Source organism: Nothobranchius furzeri, chromosome 7 (genome assembly GCF_043380555.1).
Source record: "Nothobranchius furzeri strain GRZ-AD chromosome 7, NfurGRZ-RIMD1, whole genome shotgun sequence".
NCBI classification, from domain to species: domain Eukaryota; kingdom Metazoa; phylum Chordata; class Actinopteri; order Cyprinodontiformes; family Nothobranchiidae; genus Nothobranchius; species Nothobranchius furzeri.
In genome coordinates this window covers 71,111,799-71,126,529 of record NC_091747.1, presented here as the reverse complement: position 1 = coordinate 71,126,529, position 14,731 = coordinate 71,111,799, and the positions used below count along the sequence as shown (strand labels likewise).

The 14,731-nt window shown below is 40.8% G+C and overlaps 1 protein-coding gene across 2 annotated transcripts in view; it reads right to left on the bottom strand.

The window, feature by feature from the left end:
* mast1a (microtubule associated serine/threonine kinase 1a) overlaps nucleotides 1–14,086 on the bottom strand; it is a 139,673-nt gene extending 125,587 nt beyond the window's left edge. For both annotated transcript variants that reach the window (XM_015954410.3, XM_015954411.3), the window contains exon 1: nucleotides 13,239–14,086. In XM_015954410.3, the coding sequence (XP_015809896.3) occupies nucleotides 13,239–13,277 (39 nt within the window). In that variant the 5' untranslated portion in view covers nucleotides 13,278–14,086. The remainder of the gene's footprint in view (nucleotides 1–13,238) is intronic.
* Between the last annotated feature and the right edge of the window lie 645 nt (nucleotides 14,087–14,731).

The window sequence follows — 14,731 nt, the reverse complement described above, 5'->3', positions numbered from 1 at the left end:
ACACTACATCATCAAGAGGAAGTAATCTCAGCCAGGCTGACAACACTCAGTGTGTGTGTGTGCGTGTGTGTGTGTGAGAGAGAGAGAGAGATGGGGTAATAAGGGTGGCTAATGGATAAAGCGCTCACCACCTGCTCCCTCTCGTGTCTATCAGGTTATCGGTCATCTCTCTCCTCAGACAGGCAGTTTGACACTATGTGGCAATCCATAGAATCATTCCTTTTGCTTGTAAATGCCAAAACTACGGCCGTTTTCATAAGACACACCATGCCGGCAAATCAGCGTAACACTGTCGCCACGGTGTGCTTTATGATAGCGCCGTGGACAGCGCTCTTGGGTTTCCTACAACCAACTCGTTCCAGTGGGAATTAGTTGACAGGCAGGCTGATATTTGTTTGATATGATGAACAACATATGCCATTTCCTGCATAAAGTCCCTCTGGGTTAAATTAAATGTTTCATTTTAATGTTAAGCTTAGATCTGGAATACCTCAGCGATCCCAGGGAACCATGATGTGGCCATTTTGGATGTCATGAAATATTATTACCATCTTCCTCTGCCTTCACCTTCAGATCTGATCACTTCTTTTCTTTAGTTTGTCTGCAGCAATTGTTCTGTGGCTCCACCACACTCACAGCTCACCTTTGCAAGAACTACTGAGTGGAGAACCTCTCACTGCAGCGGTGTTCTGTTGCTACATACATGAGCGTGTAATGAACGGAGGGCCCAGGGAAGTGCTGCGGTTTGACGAGACCAACTCCTGGATGGTCCAGTAGATGCTTTCGTACTGAAACGTCTTATTGGATGTTTTTTTGCAAAATGCGAGAGAACCACTAATTCATTTTAAAAATAAATGTTTATCTGCCCAATATATGTATAGCTATACTATGTTAGAACATTTAAAAGGCATGAACATTTTTTTTTCCAAATTTGCCATTGCAGCAACAGATTGGTTGTGGTATTTGTAACGTCCAGCAATGGTTTAGGTATTGTTTGACCATTCAACATCTGGTCAAAAAGGAGACACGAGACTGCACATAATGCCTTTATACCAGCCTGCCTTCCTCTCACCAGCTGGAGTTCAGAGCCTGCAGCTCTGACAGAGATAATGAAATTATAACAATAACATTCTCTCCTACCAAGGTCCCTTACAGAGTAACTCTTTTATATGAACTCCTCGCTTCAAAGAAGAAAGAAGATTTTTAAAATGAAATATGAACTTCTGAAATTTACAGGAGATAATCATTAAATAAATGTTTGTTTACTGCTACTTATAATAATTATAAAACAATGAAATGGTTCATTAATCAGTGCTCAGTGATTGCTTAGCATGTTTACTTGATGAGGTCGTCACCATTTGCACTCACACAAGGACAAAGTAAAATTAAACGCATGACACATAATTAACCTTTTACCCAGATCAGAGCCTCCGGGTCAAAGTAGGCATGTGTCTCTGAGATTCTTGGTAACATCCCAACTTGTCAACTTTTGGTTGGCTACTCAATCATAACATGAGAAGAACATTAAAACTAGAAGACTCTGGTAATTTTTCAGTTCAGTTCTAGAGAAAGCTTCAGGCCGGCCATCTGTAGCAAAACCTCTCTAACCATCAAAGATTTTGACACGTCGTCAAAACCTTTAAACCCTTTTTCACACCTGTGAAGCTAACACAACAAGATAGTTCCTGCAGAACAAGCTGATATGGTTTAGACTCCTTAAGAGTCCCAGACGCTCGGTTCCATCTGTCTGTCGTGACCCGAGACATCTCTGGACTGAAAGGATCGGTACCATGGTTCTCTACAGCCCTCCGGTGCAAGCGGTCATCTGACCTCTTTTACTTTCAGATCCACCAAGAGGGTCTCTGAAAACGGGTAATGTAGACACACAGATAGCGTCTGATGTGGGTTTTGATAATAACCAACCTCATAGCTTAACGCAAACCCAATTCTTGTACATCCAGAACTCAGTTCTCCTAGATACGGAAGTTCTGACCAACAAAGCATTTACACATAGGTTCCAGACATCAACGTTTAGTTCCATCCACTCACAGTAAATAATAGTTTAACCAATTAGTCAAGTTTTAATTGTTTGTAAAATAAATTCTTACTTTTATAAACCTGACTGTTTCTTGAATCAAAATGAATAAAGAATCCTAGAATCTTCTGATTAAACAATAAAGACCAGGCAAGATGATATTCTATATTTTAATAGAGCATCACAGCTTATTGGTCACAAGTTGAGTTAATAAATATATTAAGCTCTTAAAGCACTCAATTTATCTAACGCAACATATTTATGCTGACACAAGTCCACATTCATGATTATTTTTACAATGGAATGTAATCAATCTACCATATAAGGCACACGAAAACACACGAAAAGCCATAACAAATCAAATGGATTCAGAACCATCAGAAAGGTAATAGATTGACCAGGCTCTAAGACACATATGTCAGACTCAAGGCCTGGCCCGCGGAGCATTTTTATGTGGCCCGCGAGATAAATATCAAAAATATATTAAAACTGGCCCGCTGGCCGATTTTACCACAAAGACTTCAACTCCCATGATGCTTTGCGGCGTCAGCGCGGAGCCGACGCGCACCCTCCTTTGTGTTTTTTCCAGCGCCTGCTGCCGGTGTGTGCAGCTCCGCTGTCTCGGACAAACTACACTCCTCTCACTCAGCGCCGAGTTCACTCAGCTGTTTTCTGACGTTGAAGCCCAGAAACGGAGATTCTAGCCGCTCAGTAATGTGTTCACGACTGAAAGAGTTTTCTAGCTAACGTCCAGACAGAGCTGATATAACTCCAGCGAGCAGCGACACGCTCAAACCAGCACGGCTCTGTGGTTGCTGTCGTTATTTTTCCTCCCCGACACACAACAACGTGGTCAAGCTGCTCAGACATGTTCATCAGCACAAACCTATGTGAGCACCTGTTGTCATCTAATGTTGTCATTATTATGATGAAGATGAACAAAACAACAGGAGTCTCCTCCTCAGCTCAGATCAACCCCATGATGCAGGTATCTGGCTGGAACAGGTGAGCATCACAGTTAACCAGTGGAGCAAACTGAGCTTTAAATATGTTGGTTTTATGCTCTTTTTCTGCTCCAAAACATGAAAGTTAACAGGTGAGATGTTGCATTTTCATTTAAGATAAAATGATATTTTTATTTTGTTGTTGGCCCGTGAGAAAAGATTTTACCTACAGTAAACAGGAAGTGGAAAGGCTGCAGATAGATGAATAGAATAGAAAATCCCTTTATTGTTCCTCAGTGGGGAAAGCTAGACGTCACAGCAGCGATGACACTTATTACAGGAGAAAAAAAGGAGAATAAAAAATAAGAAAAATGAATAAACAAGAAAACATAAATCCTGAATAGATTTTAAAAATGCTGAATATACCACAAGTAATGAATACCCCTGATGCATTTTATTTAAAACTGACTTGCTCGTGTGTAATTTGGTTATTCCACATTCGGTGTTAATGCAGAAATAAGTTTGTTTCCAAATTAAAAGGTTCAAAATTGCATAAATGTTGATAAAGAAAATGTGCGAATTTGCCATCACTTTTTCAAAAAATATTAAGTTTGGCTCTCGACTCCATCCCAGATTTTCATTTCGGCCCCTTGTGAGTTTGAGTTTGACACCCCTGATCTAAGGTATGGTTCCAACTAGTTACGTTAAAAAAAAACACCAAACTGAAGGCAGATGGAAGGCAAAATTCACGTCCTTTATTCATCTGTTAACTGCTCTGAAAGTCTCCTACATTTACTAGAAAGACTGATTAGATGTCATAGTTTTGATTACATGTGCAATTTTTCATGCTGAACATGAAAATAGTCTCCTACACCTCCCCTAGGTGTAGGAGACCATTGCATTAGCTTCTAATAGAAAATAGATGGTGAAACTCTAGATTTAGAAAAGCCTGACAGATCTACGTCACAGTGTCACTTAACATTCATGGACTCACCCATCTTGACTCATGACGGGGAAGGCTGTTGTTGGTTTAGCGTCCAGGAAACAGTAGCGAACATATTGACTAGAAGAAGCTAACCATTAGCATTAGCAACTTTACCACACGGCAAAAGCTCCTCCAGACTTGTGTTATTTGTGGAGACAAAACATCCATATTGCAAATCAGCGCTAGAGTTGCATTGCTGTTATCAAATCCAGAGGGAGATGTCCAAAACCTGCCGTCTGAAGCTCAGCTGTGTGTGGGTAACCTTTAGTTCCTAGAAATTGTGCGCCTGTATTTTTTTTCCCTCCTTAGAACAACCTGGCATTCCTTCCTACTAGAGGCCACTGCAAATGTATATTAAACTAGTGATCCAGTCCTTCAAAAGCAATGAAACTTCCCCTGTTTTCTGATTTGAGGATTGAGTTGGAATCCTACTTTTGGGTGTCTTGGGTAACAGCTGACCGTTTTAAGCTATTTCTAAATTTATCCTGGTCCTGATATGCAGCTTAGACATACACATTGCTCTCTCAGGACTAAACCTTTTTTTACTGATCCTGGCTTCAGAAGGACATGTTGAGGCAGAACACAGCAGTGGGTACGGAAGTGAGTGACAGCATTTGGCAAACAGAGATGGATCTTCTGCTGTAATCACACTCTTATCCCTCGCGCTTAGCATATTTAAAATGGGCACACTGCCCAGAACAAAATATTGGACAAATTATGCTAGTGTGTGTGTGTGTGTGTGCGTGCGTGCGTGTGTGCGTGCGTGCGTACGTGTGTGTGTGTGTGTGTGTGTGTACTCCTCATCGAGGGATGAAACACGTACCATTCCTGTGTTTATAAGGGAGCGCTAGAGCATTCTGTTTAAGTGTGAGTACACTCCACACACCTACAACCACCAGAACAGCCTTATTATCTTCTCCCAAAACAACAGGCATCAATGACACACTGGCTTTACCACACATGAGCTACAGTCAGAAAAAATGGACTAAATGGTGCCACTGATAACAATGCTAATCATTTTGAAGCTGATCTACTTTCTATTTTTAGATGAGATTCATTACTAAATACCTTCTGTCGAGTTCTGTTTTAGACCGATCCAACATAGCACGATGGAGATTAAGGAATTTAACTAGCAGCACAAGGCTTAGATTTGACTATCAGAACAGGTCCTAACAGAACAGCAACTTCTGGTTGTCAAAGTGGGCAGTTTAGCAGTGTTCCTGAGATGGAAGAAGGAAGAGTGAACAAAAGAACCGACATGAGATTCCAGGGTGAGGGCTGGGTCAAATGTCAAACCAAGATTTCTAACAGAGGGTTTGGTGTGAGAAGCAAGCTGACCTGGAGTGATGAGATCCTGAGGTCCATTGTTGTGCCGTACATCCATGAACATCACCTCATGTTTCAGCAAGATAATGTACGGCCCCATGTTGCAAGGATCTGTACACAATTCTTGGAAGCTGAAAATGTCCCAGTTCTTGCATGGTCAGCATACTCAATGGACATGTTAAGCATGTTTGGGATGTGCTTGACCGGCGTATACGACAGCATGTACCAGTTCCCACTAATATCCAACAACTTCACACAGCCATTGAAGAGGAGTAGACCAACATTCCACAGGTCACAATTGACAATCTGATAAACACAATGCAAACAATATGTGTTGCAAAGAAGATGTGTTGCACTGCATGAGGCAAATGGTGGTCACACCAGATACTGACCGGTTCTGAGTCCCCAGACCCCCAATAAAGCAAAAAAACTGCACATTCCAGGGTGGCCTTTTATTGTGGGCAGTATAAGGTACACCTGTGCACTACTCATGATGTCAGATCAGCATCTTGATGTGGCACACCTGTGAGGTGGGGTGGATTATCTCAGCAAAGCAGAAGTGCTGACTATCACACATTTAGACTGATTTGTGAACAATGTTTCAGAGAAATGGTGATATTGTGTATCTGGAGTGAATTTTAGATCTTTAAGTCCATCTCATGAAAAATTGGAGCAGAAACAAAGGTGTTGCATTTATATTTTTGTTGAGTGTATATTCACCTTATGAGTTACCTTTGAACAGCAGTTCTAAAAGATCTATCGACCGCAAAAACAGAGTGAGTGCTGCGCGCCGGCCAAACCGCTGAGGTGAAATCACCGGACGACAAAACAGGTGATGCGCTCTGCTCCACAGCAGCGAAACGCATCAGGCACAAATAAAAGACAGAAAACATAAAAGGAAATGAGCCGACATGAACGATCGCGTTTTTAATTAGTTTTTGAGGTGGCAACACCTAATTTGATAATGTTACTGTGGCCGTGCTCAGGACGCAGATGTCTGGAGTGCGTCAACGATCAGAGCTTTGCTTACGCAAGCTGGTTAAGGTTAGGATGGGGGTGAGGGGAAGGTTAAATTGAAAGAGGGTAAAGGTCACAATTTGGTCAAATGTCCGTTTTACGGCGGGCGTCAGATACCGACGCGGTGTGCCAGCGCGTCGCCTCCCAACGCGCAGGGGCTCGTCACCTGCTGTCTTTTCCGAGGACTGCATCTTGTCGGTCATTATCACGTGACAGCGACTAGTCGATGAAAGGCATAAAAAGTAACTACGGAGCAGTGAAGTCGACTAGTTGATACAACCCCTAATGTCCACACCAATAGTGATGTGATCCTGGAACAATTTCCATATAACCAGTACCTGAATGGACTGGTATTTAAATCCCACCTTTCACTACAGTCACGGTTTATCTTGCTCACTGACTAAAAACTACAGCCAGCTTCTCTTTAACACGAGTACATTAGTTTAACTGTAAACAACGTTTGAGAAGTAAACAAAATTCTTGTAAAATAAAGTTAAACAGGATTTTTAGCATAAATAAAAATAGTCACAAAAGAACCGTGGTCCTGATGGTCAACTTTGCCCATTTCACTTGAACAGGTTTGTAAAATAATGTACAGATGATGTGTACATCACAGAAATTTAATTGCTTAACCTCCTTATCACATGTTCCTATTAGCTATTTGACCATACGTGACATTTATTATTGAACGATGGCTCTATATCATTGAGCTTTAACGACACCTGCCACAGTCACCATCTCTGCCCCTGCTGTGATGCAGACCAAGGCTGTAAAGGGATTCATTTTTAATGGCCATTTAAATGGGGTCTCTTGTAGCCCACAGCAGCTGCTAACATCCGATCTATGCTGCCCCCACCCAACCCCCTGTCCTCAAGCTTTTTCAGCTTGTCCTGCTGCTGGTGGTTGGTCTTCCTCCCTGAAGGGAAACAGAGGCTCTTAGGCCACCATTAGTCCTGCTAATGGGTCTGACAACTGCACCACATCCTCAGCATTTAGAGCTTTGCTGTCTGTGATATGGATATCGACCACTTTGGTAAAAATGGAGCCTGCAAGCAGGCGATGAGGGTTAATTGCATATGTACATACAGCCATGGATGTCATGCAATTCACACTGCAAAAAAAATTCTAGACTCCACCTGTCTATGGCACCAATAAATCTACCAACAAAAACATATTAAATAGCTCACTGAATGGCTGGTTTTACATGTAATAAAGTCTGTAAATATAAATGTGCAGGCCTGACATTTTCTCTATCTTTCAAAATATAGTTAGTATAAATTTTAATGTGAAATCATTACAAAATGGTTATGTCTCAATCGTGTTGGAAGGAAGGTTATATTCAAACAGATTTTCTTCTCAACCGACTGGAGAAAGTCCACTTTTCTCTTCTCTAAATGGCCGAAAAAAGGACGCAGTCTTTGCGTACAACCTGTGAGGCCATTGGGTTGCCAAATCGATGCTGCAGCTCCAGCATTTGTAATTCGACACCGGCCGGCAAAAAGCTGCAGTGTTTTGTAAAGATCCTAAACCAATTATTTTACCCCTAAAAAGCCACGATGTCGAATAAAGTTAATTTAGAGTAATTATTATGCAGATGTTTTTAGTGAATGTAAAAGTACATTTTAATTAAATTCAGCACAAGGATGTACCTGATTTTAATTGGCTTTACTAAGGACTAGGGCTGGACAATAACTCAATAATAGGCATGTGTATTTTTGAAATTCTGGCGATACGATACATATCACGATACAGGGGAGATGATACGTTATATCACGATATATTGTGATACATTCAGTCAGACGTTACAAGCAATTTTTTTTACTGAATTTATTGTAAGAATGTTCAATAAACAGTCCAAACTGATACGTAACATGTTTAACATGAGGTAGCTGAACCATGATGGAGGGATTTACAGTTCAGTGGTGGAAACAAAACCCGCTGCACACTGCTGCCAACTAGCGGGTGGTGATTGAATTGCGCAAAACAAAAAGAAAATACACAAATGTTTGCATGTAAATTCTTTCAGGAATTAGATACACGGCTTTTGAATATCGATGTAATAATAGCAGGAAAAAATATCACGATATATTGCCATATCGATATTTCCGATACACGGCTTTTGAATATCGATATAATATTGCTGGGGAAAATATCACGATATATTGCCATATCGATATTTTCTTACATCCCTACTCAATAACAATACACATTATTCAATAGACAAAAAAATGAATCAATAAAATGTTTCCTTTTTCCATTATACACCTATTGGGTAGCTTCATACTAAAGTCATTACTTACAACCAACCATGGGCGCAACTGACGCAGGGTACACGTGGGACATGTCCCCCACACTCATTTCTCCAAGCCATCTTTGAACGCACCTCAAGCGTAGACATGCCAGCGTGAGTGGATCTCTGTCCTGAGATGTTTAACGTGATTGAAATGATGCTGATGATGCAGATGTTAACTAAATGGTGGCAGGTCAATCCCTGACTAAGCTAACTAACGTGTTGTTTTTACCTGTTACAACTCACATCCCTCACTAGTGCTGGGGTTAAACTCAGTCATCTTTCATTTCTGCTCAAAACTTGTGCTCACTGTAACTTTCTGCATGCTTTAAAGAAATCTTTATGCAGTCAGGGTGAAGACACAAGACCAGAGGACAGCTGCATGGATGACGAGGTTTCAGGTTAAGGAGAAATTTGAACTTGGTGAGGAAAAAGGCTAAGTTGTTAGGAGAAATAAGGCTGGCATCAGAAAGAAAAATATATTTTAAACTATCAAAATAAGAAAACAAGAGCAACATTTAAGATTAAAAATAAAAAAAAAGTATATTTATAGGAGCCTGAAGAAGATAAGCTAGTCAGGAAAAATCAACAGAAGGTCACACCAAAACCAGCCCGAACAGACGAGTTTTTGGCTGCTTTTTAAAGGCGGGTCACTTATTTCATCAGTACATTTGCAGTTTTATCTAGTAGGAATACATTAAATGTCTTGTGAGTTGTTCTTGGGGGGAAACAACATACTGGTGCATAACTTCTAAGAAGTGTAAATGACCCACATAGAATAGAATAAACCTTTGTTATCCCACAAAGGAGGAATTCAGGTGTTCCACAGCTCTCATAGCAAAAGGAATATAGAAGACACAGCATAACTCACATATCAAACGAACAAAACTAAATCTGTATGTATAGAAATATGTAAAAATATATAAATGTGTACAGATATGTACACAGGTGTGTGTATACGCTAATGAAAAACAGCAAATCAACAGATAATATGTCTAGGGCGGCAACAACCTGATATTTGGACAACTGTCCTGGGATTGGATAACAGCAACATGACTATCACTGGCTTGCAATGTGGATGTTTTATCTCACAAATAAAACAAGTCTGGGGGAGTCCTGCCATGTTTTGGAGTTGCTAATGCTAACGGTTAGCTTCTACCGGTCCGTGTACAGGTTCTCTGCGGTTTCCTGGACACTAAAGCGACAACAGCCTCCCCCGTCGTGAGACAAGATGGGCGAGTCCATAAATGTTAAGTGACAGTGTGACATAGATCCGTCAGGCTTTTCCAATCCTAGAGTTTGACCATCTATTTTCTCTCAGATGCTAATGCAGGAGATAGGTGTAGGAGACGATTTTCATGTTCAGCCTGCATGAAAAACTCAGTGACCAATTGTAATCATTAAAAAATGGTATTCCGATTACTGGACAGTAGAGGCCGACCGATATATTCAATTTTTTCTACACTGGCCATCTGCCGAAATCATTTTTAAAGCCGTTAAAAAGAAAAGAAAGCAGGCACCTATGTGGCCAACTGCTGCCACTACTAGACTGAAGAAATGACCCGAAGGACCCCAACGCACCATGTTTTTCATGTTTTGAGTTGGTTTTATATTTGAAGTTCAATAAATATTAAGAGATATATTGACTTTTTTAATTTGTACTGCACACAGTGAGTGTTCAGTAGTCTTTCACAATCAGTGTGCTGCTAAAACGTATATATACTGTATATATATATATATATATATATATATATATATATATATATATATATATATATATATATATATATATATATATATAAATTAATAAATATATATATATATATATCTCAGCCTTAATAATCGGCTTTAGGTATCAGCCATTTGCAACAAAATTAATTAAAAATTGGTATCGGCCTTTAAAAAATACATATCGGCCGGCCTCTACTGGACAACCAGCTTTCATGAGCTACTGTTGTGAGATGAGATTGAATGCGAGAGAGTGATAAATAACTCAGATCTCTGAAAAATGTGTCCCCCTCACTTCTGAGATGACGGTTACGCCCCTGCAACCGGCCAATCAAAAACACAGATGCAAGCACGCTCCATCACCAAGCCCTGCCCTCTCAAACCTAAACAGACAGCAATGTGACTTAAACAAGTTGTTTCAGCAAGCAGAGGCGGAAGAAATTGTCCTGGAAAAAGGTAACAGTACTTCATCAGAGTGGCAACTAGGGATGTGACTGACTTTGTCAGAGACTGGGCTCAACATCATTTCCAAAGCAGATACTTTGTTTTTCGTTCAGTTTTGTTCAACAGCTAAAATAAATCCACACAATAGAAATGTTCATTCCCTTACTGTCAACAATGTCATTGGCTGTGTCTTTTAGCTTTGGGGCAAAAGGTCATATACCCGCTCTTGTGTGTTTACCATGAAACAATAATTTAACGATATACGTTGCTATTGTTTTATCGCCCAGCCCAAGTTCCAGTTTTTCAAATAGTGAATTTCACTTTGAACAGATTGACTGCCAGACAAAACAAGCATGTTTGGTTGTATTTTATAAGCCAAACCCAGCTCATTTATACATGACGAGAAACTACATTTGCTATAAAATACATAATTTTGAATAGAATACAAAGATTTGGAGGGATGAAACGTACTGAGTCTCACCCTCCACTCAGCTATGAAAACAACAATTGTCAAACATAAGTCTAATGTCACCCAGATCTGTTGTTTCTTCAACAAACAGCACAAGACATGCTGTTCGGAGAAGAGGTAGCAGATAAACTACTAGGAATGACATGTTATCAATACAAATTCCATCGCTGTCAGGAGTTTTTAGTCGTATTTCTGACTCCGTCCCATAACGGTCTTACACGTGGAGCCAGTAAGGAAATACCTGAGCGATGACACCGAAAAACATTCAGCTCTGTTCATATAAAAGTAAGAAAAAGTGTAGAGCAGGACATCTTGGTTCTTGATGAGCCGTTCGTCCATGAGGAGACGGAGACATGCCAGGCAGGGGCGGATCTACAAGGGTGGCATAGGGTGGCAGTTGCCACCCTAAAAGAAAGCCTTGCTACCCCTGCTGCCACCCCAGCTGGCAGCTATAAATTCAAGAAAAATCTAAGTTTTTCAACTCTCAGGCTCATAAAGACCTATTTGCAGTCTGCTTTGGCAGAGAAAAGACTATGAAGCTAGGCTGTACTCAGCATTGAATCAAAACGGGCAAAACCTTTGGATCTTGATGAATGTGTAAATAGTTTTGCTGAGCAACATGGAAACTGCCGCATTCAGCTGTTGTAGGAAGGACATAATTTTATTATGTATTTTATTTTCGTGATGGGCCTGTAAGCTTATTAAACGAGGACCCAAAACAAATGAATATGTAAACACTGGGAAAAGAAAAAGGAAAACGTGTTTCCGAGTGAACAATAAAACCAAAGTACAATATCTTGTTGCAGTGAAATATTATATATATATATATATATATATATATATATATATATATATATATATGTATTGCCACCCTAGAAAAATGTTTGCCCCTCTTCTGCCACCCCATAAATAATTTTGTAGATCCGCCCCTGATGCCAGCAGACAGTGGCTTGGACTTTAGGCCTGTCTCACCTGATTAGAAGCCCACACCTTCCAGAGAAAAGCCTCCAATGAAGCACCTACATGCTTGTCTTATGTTGTAAAATTCATGGGTGCTGTGTGGAGTTTACAGTACCATGAATAATTGTTCAGCTACTGTTTTTCTTTCCTTCTACATCGAAGATGAAACCAAGCTTTCTTTTGCTGCCTCTAGAGATCTATAATCGTTTTAACACGGACTACAGTCTTAACCCTAGTTGATGTTTCTCCGCCTGCGTCATTTTCCGTGACCATCAGATTCTGTGATGGGGCAGCCCGAAGTACGGGGTTGGACCTTACATTTGTTTTTTTCTATTTTTTTCTCTAATCGTAGCTTGCTTGAACTACCTTTTCCAAGAACGTCTATCCTACCGTAAAGTGCAACTTCAGTCCAATGTGTCTTAATTCAGGGGCCGCATCCTTCAAAGGCACAATTTTAAGCTATTATCTCACTGCAAAGTGGCAAAGGCTGTCCAAATTTGAAACATACTCAAAATTCACAGCAGTTCACTCATGGTCTTCAAGGGATCAGGTTGGACGGGTCCTTTCAAGGATGGTGTCCCTGAATTTGGACGCAGTCGTGGTCTCAGACTGAAGCCCTTCCTCTAACTTTTGTGGTGTAGTATTTGCTTCTGATCATAGCTTAGTTCGCTGGTCCACTGAGAACAACGATCAAAGTAAATGAGCTGGAATGTTTGTTATCTACTTTTTAAAAATGACTAAAATACAAATAAATTAGTTGGGAATGTTAAACGAATAGCTATGTTACCTGAACAGTAGCTTGAGACTAAACACTGAAACGCAAACATCGCATGGCTTGTGTTAATGTATATTTTTATATGAACAATCAAAATTAATTGAAATGAAAAATAAAAAGAGCCTCTAAATTAAAGGTTTCTGGTGGGCACCAGATCTCGCGAGAGAATGTAGACATTAAGATCTGGTGCGAAGGATATGCAAACTTCTTTTTTTTACCCACTTCCCTCCACCCCACATCAGGGGCTCCGTAGAAATGTCCTCACCTGCAGCCTCCGTCTTCGTATGATCCCAGAATCATCCATGGCTCCTGTACAGGATCAAACGTTGGTGTGGTCTCGTGCCTCACACGCTTTTTATGGCCAAACCTCGCGTTACTTTCAGCAAACCAGCGCGCATCACACCTGCACGCTTGGCAGAGAGCGGAGCGTCGCTTCTCAGGAAAAGCGAGTATAAAAATGCTCTCTGCGGTGTTCTGACGCGATATTAGTAATAAACAAAAGGAGGCGTGGCGGTATCTACTCCTACAGCCAAAAGCGGTGTTCATGATAGACGAAGGTGTAAAAAGTGCAGCTCCTCCAGCAGATGGTCCGTCGCTGACAGGCTGCTGCTGCTGCTTTGAGGGAGGCTGAGCTGGGAGGGATGTGCACGGAGGAGAGTCCAGACGGAGATGGGCATCACCCCGCTGATTAGAGCAGACTCCTCACGCACACCGCACGCTCTCTCATCAGTCCCGTCTGCGCTGAGACGTCTCCGCGCGCTTGTCGCACATCAAACTGCAAACATCGATTATCGGACACATCCACAGGCTGTCCGAGCATTTAAAGCCAGCCGCGAGCGTAGAGAATCTTTACCGACATCCGGTAACGCACGGACGCGCCTCGGCGCGGGAAGCTGTAGGGTCTGTGTCATCGGACGTCTTCACTCCGGGTGTTCTGACGCTTTTCTGGCAGAAAACGAGCGCTGCACAGGCAGCTCCATCCTCAGCTCCTCCACCACCCACTTCCTACTACCGAGCAGGGGGGCTGCAAGAGATTTTGGGCCCCATGAAAAAATATCGAGTTGGGCCCCCTGGGGGCTCGTCCATAGCTGGAGCTGGGGTTCCACCCTCCCAGATTCAAAGGGAGAAAAAATATATAATATATATACTTTATATTAGTGTTTCAATTTTGCTTAATTATGTAGGTCTACATGCATTCTGACTTATTTACATGTCATTTTCACCAGCTGTCTCTCATTAAACAGTGAATTTCCTTCAACAGAATTAGTAATATTACTGCTGGAAAAAGCATGAAATGCACATGCTGAAAGGTGTCAATCTCCTTTTCCCTTTTACTCCCTTAAAATGTGTTTATGTATTCTAAACTTTTATTGGATGATAAAAATCAAATTTGGATATCTAATTAAATTTCCATGTTGTGTCAAAGCTTTACATAACTACATTTTCAGCTGTCTTTCCTCTTGAAATCAAGTATTTCTGTATGACTGACAAAAATTAAGGATTCACTGCTCACAAGGTGACTTCTTTATGAAGTCTCCATGGCTTCATCATAGACTCAAAATGAATAAGCACACAGTTCAAACCGGAGTCAGTTAGGGTTACATAAAATTTTAAAGTTGGACAACTTTGCATGAATACGTATATAAGTCTCTAGAAACCCATTTTTCTCAACAAAAAAACAGCTAAAAATATATTCAGCCTTGATTGTACACAGCAAGATTTATTATTTACAGTGATATAATTAATAATGCTCCTGAG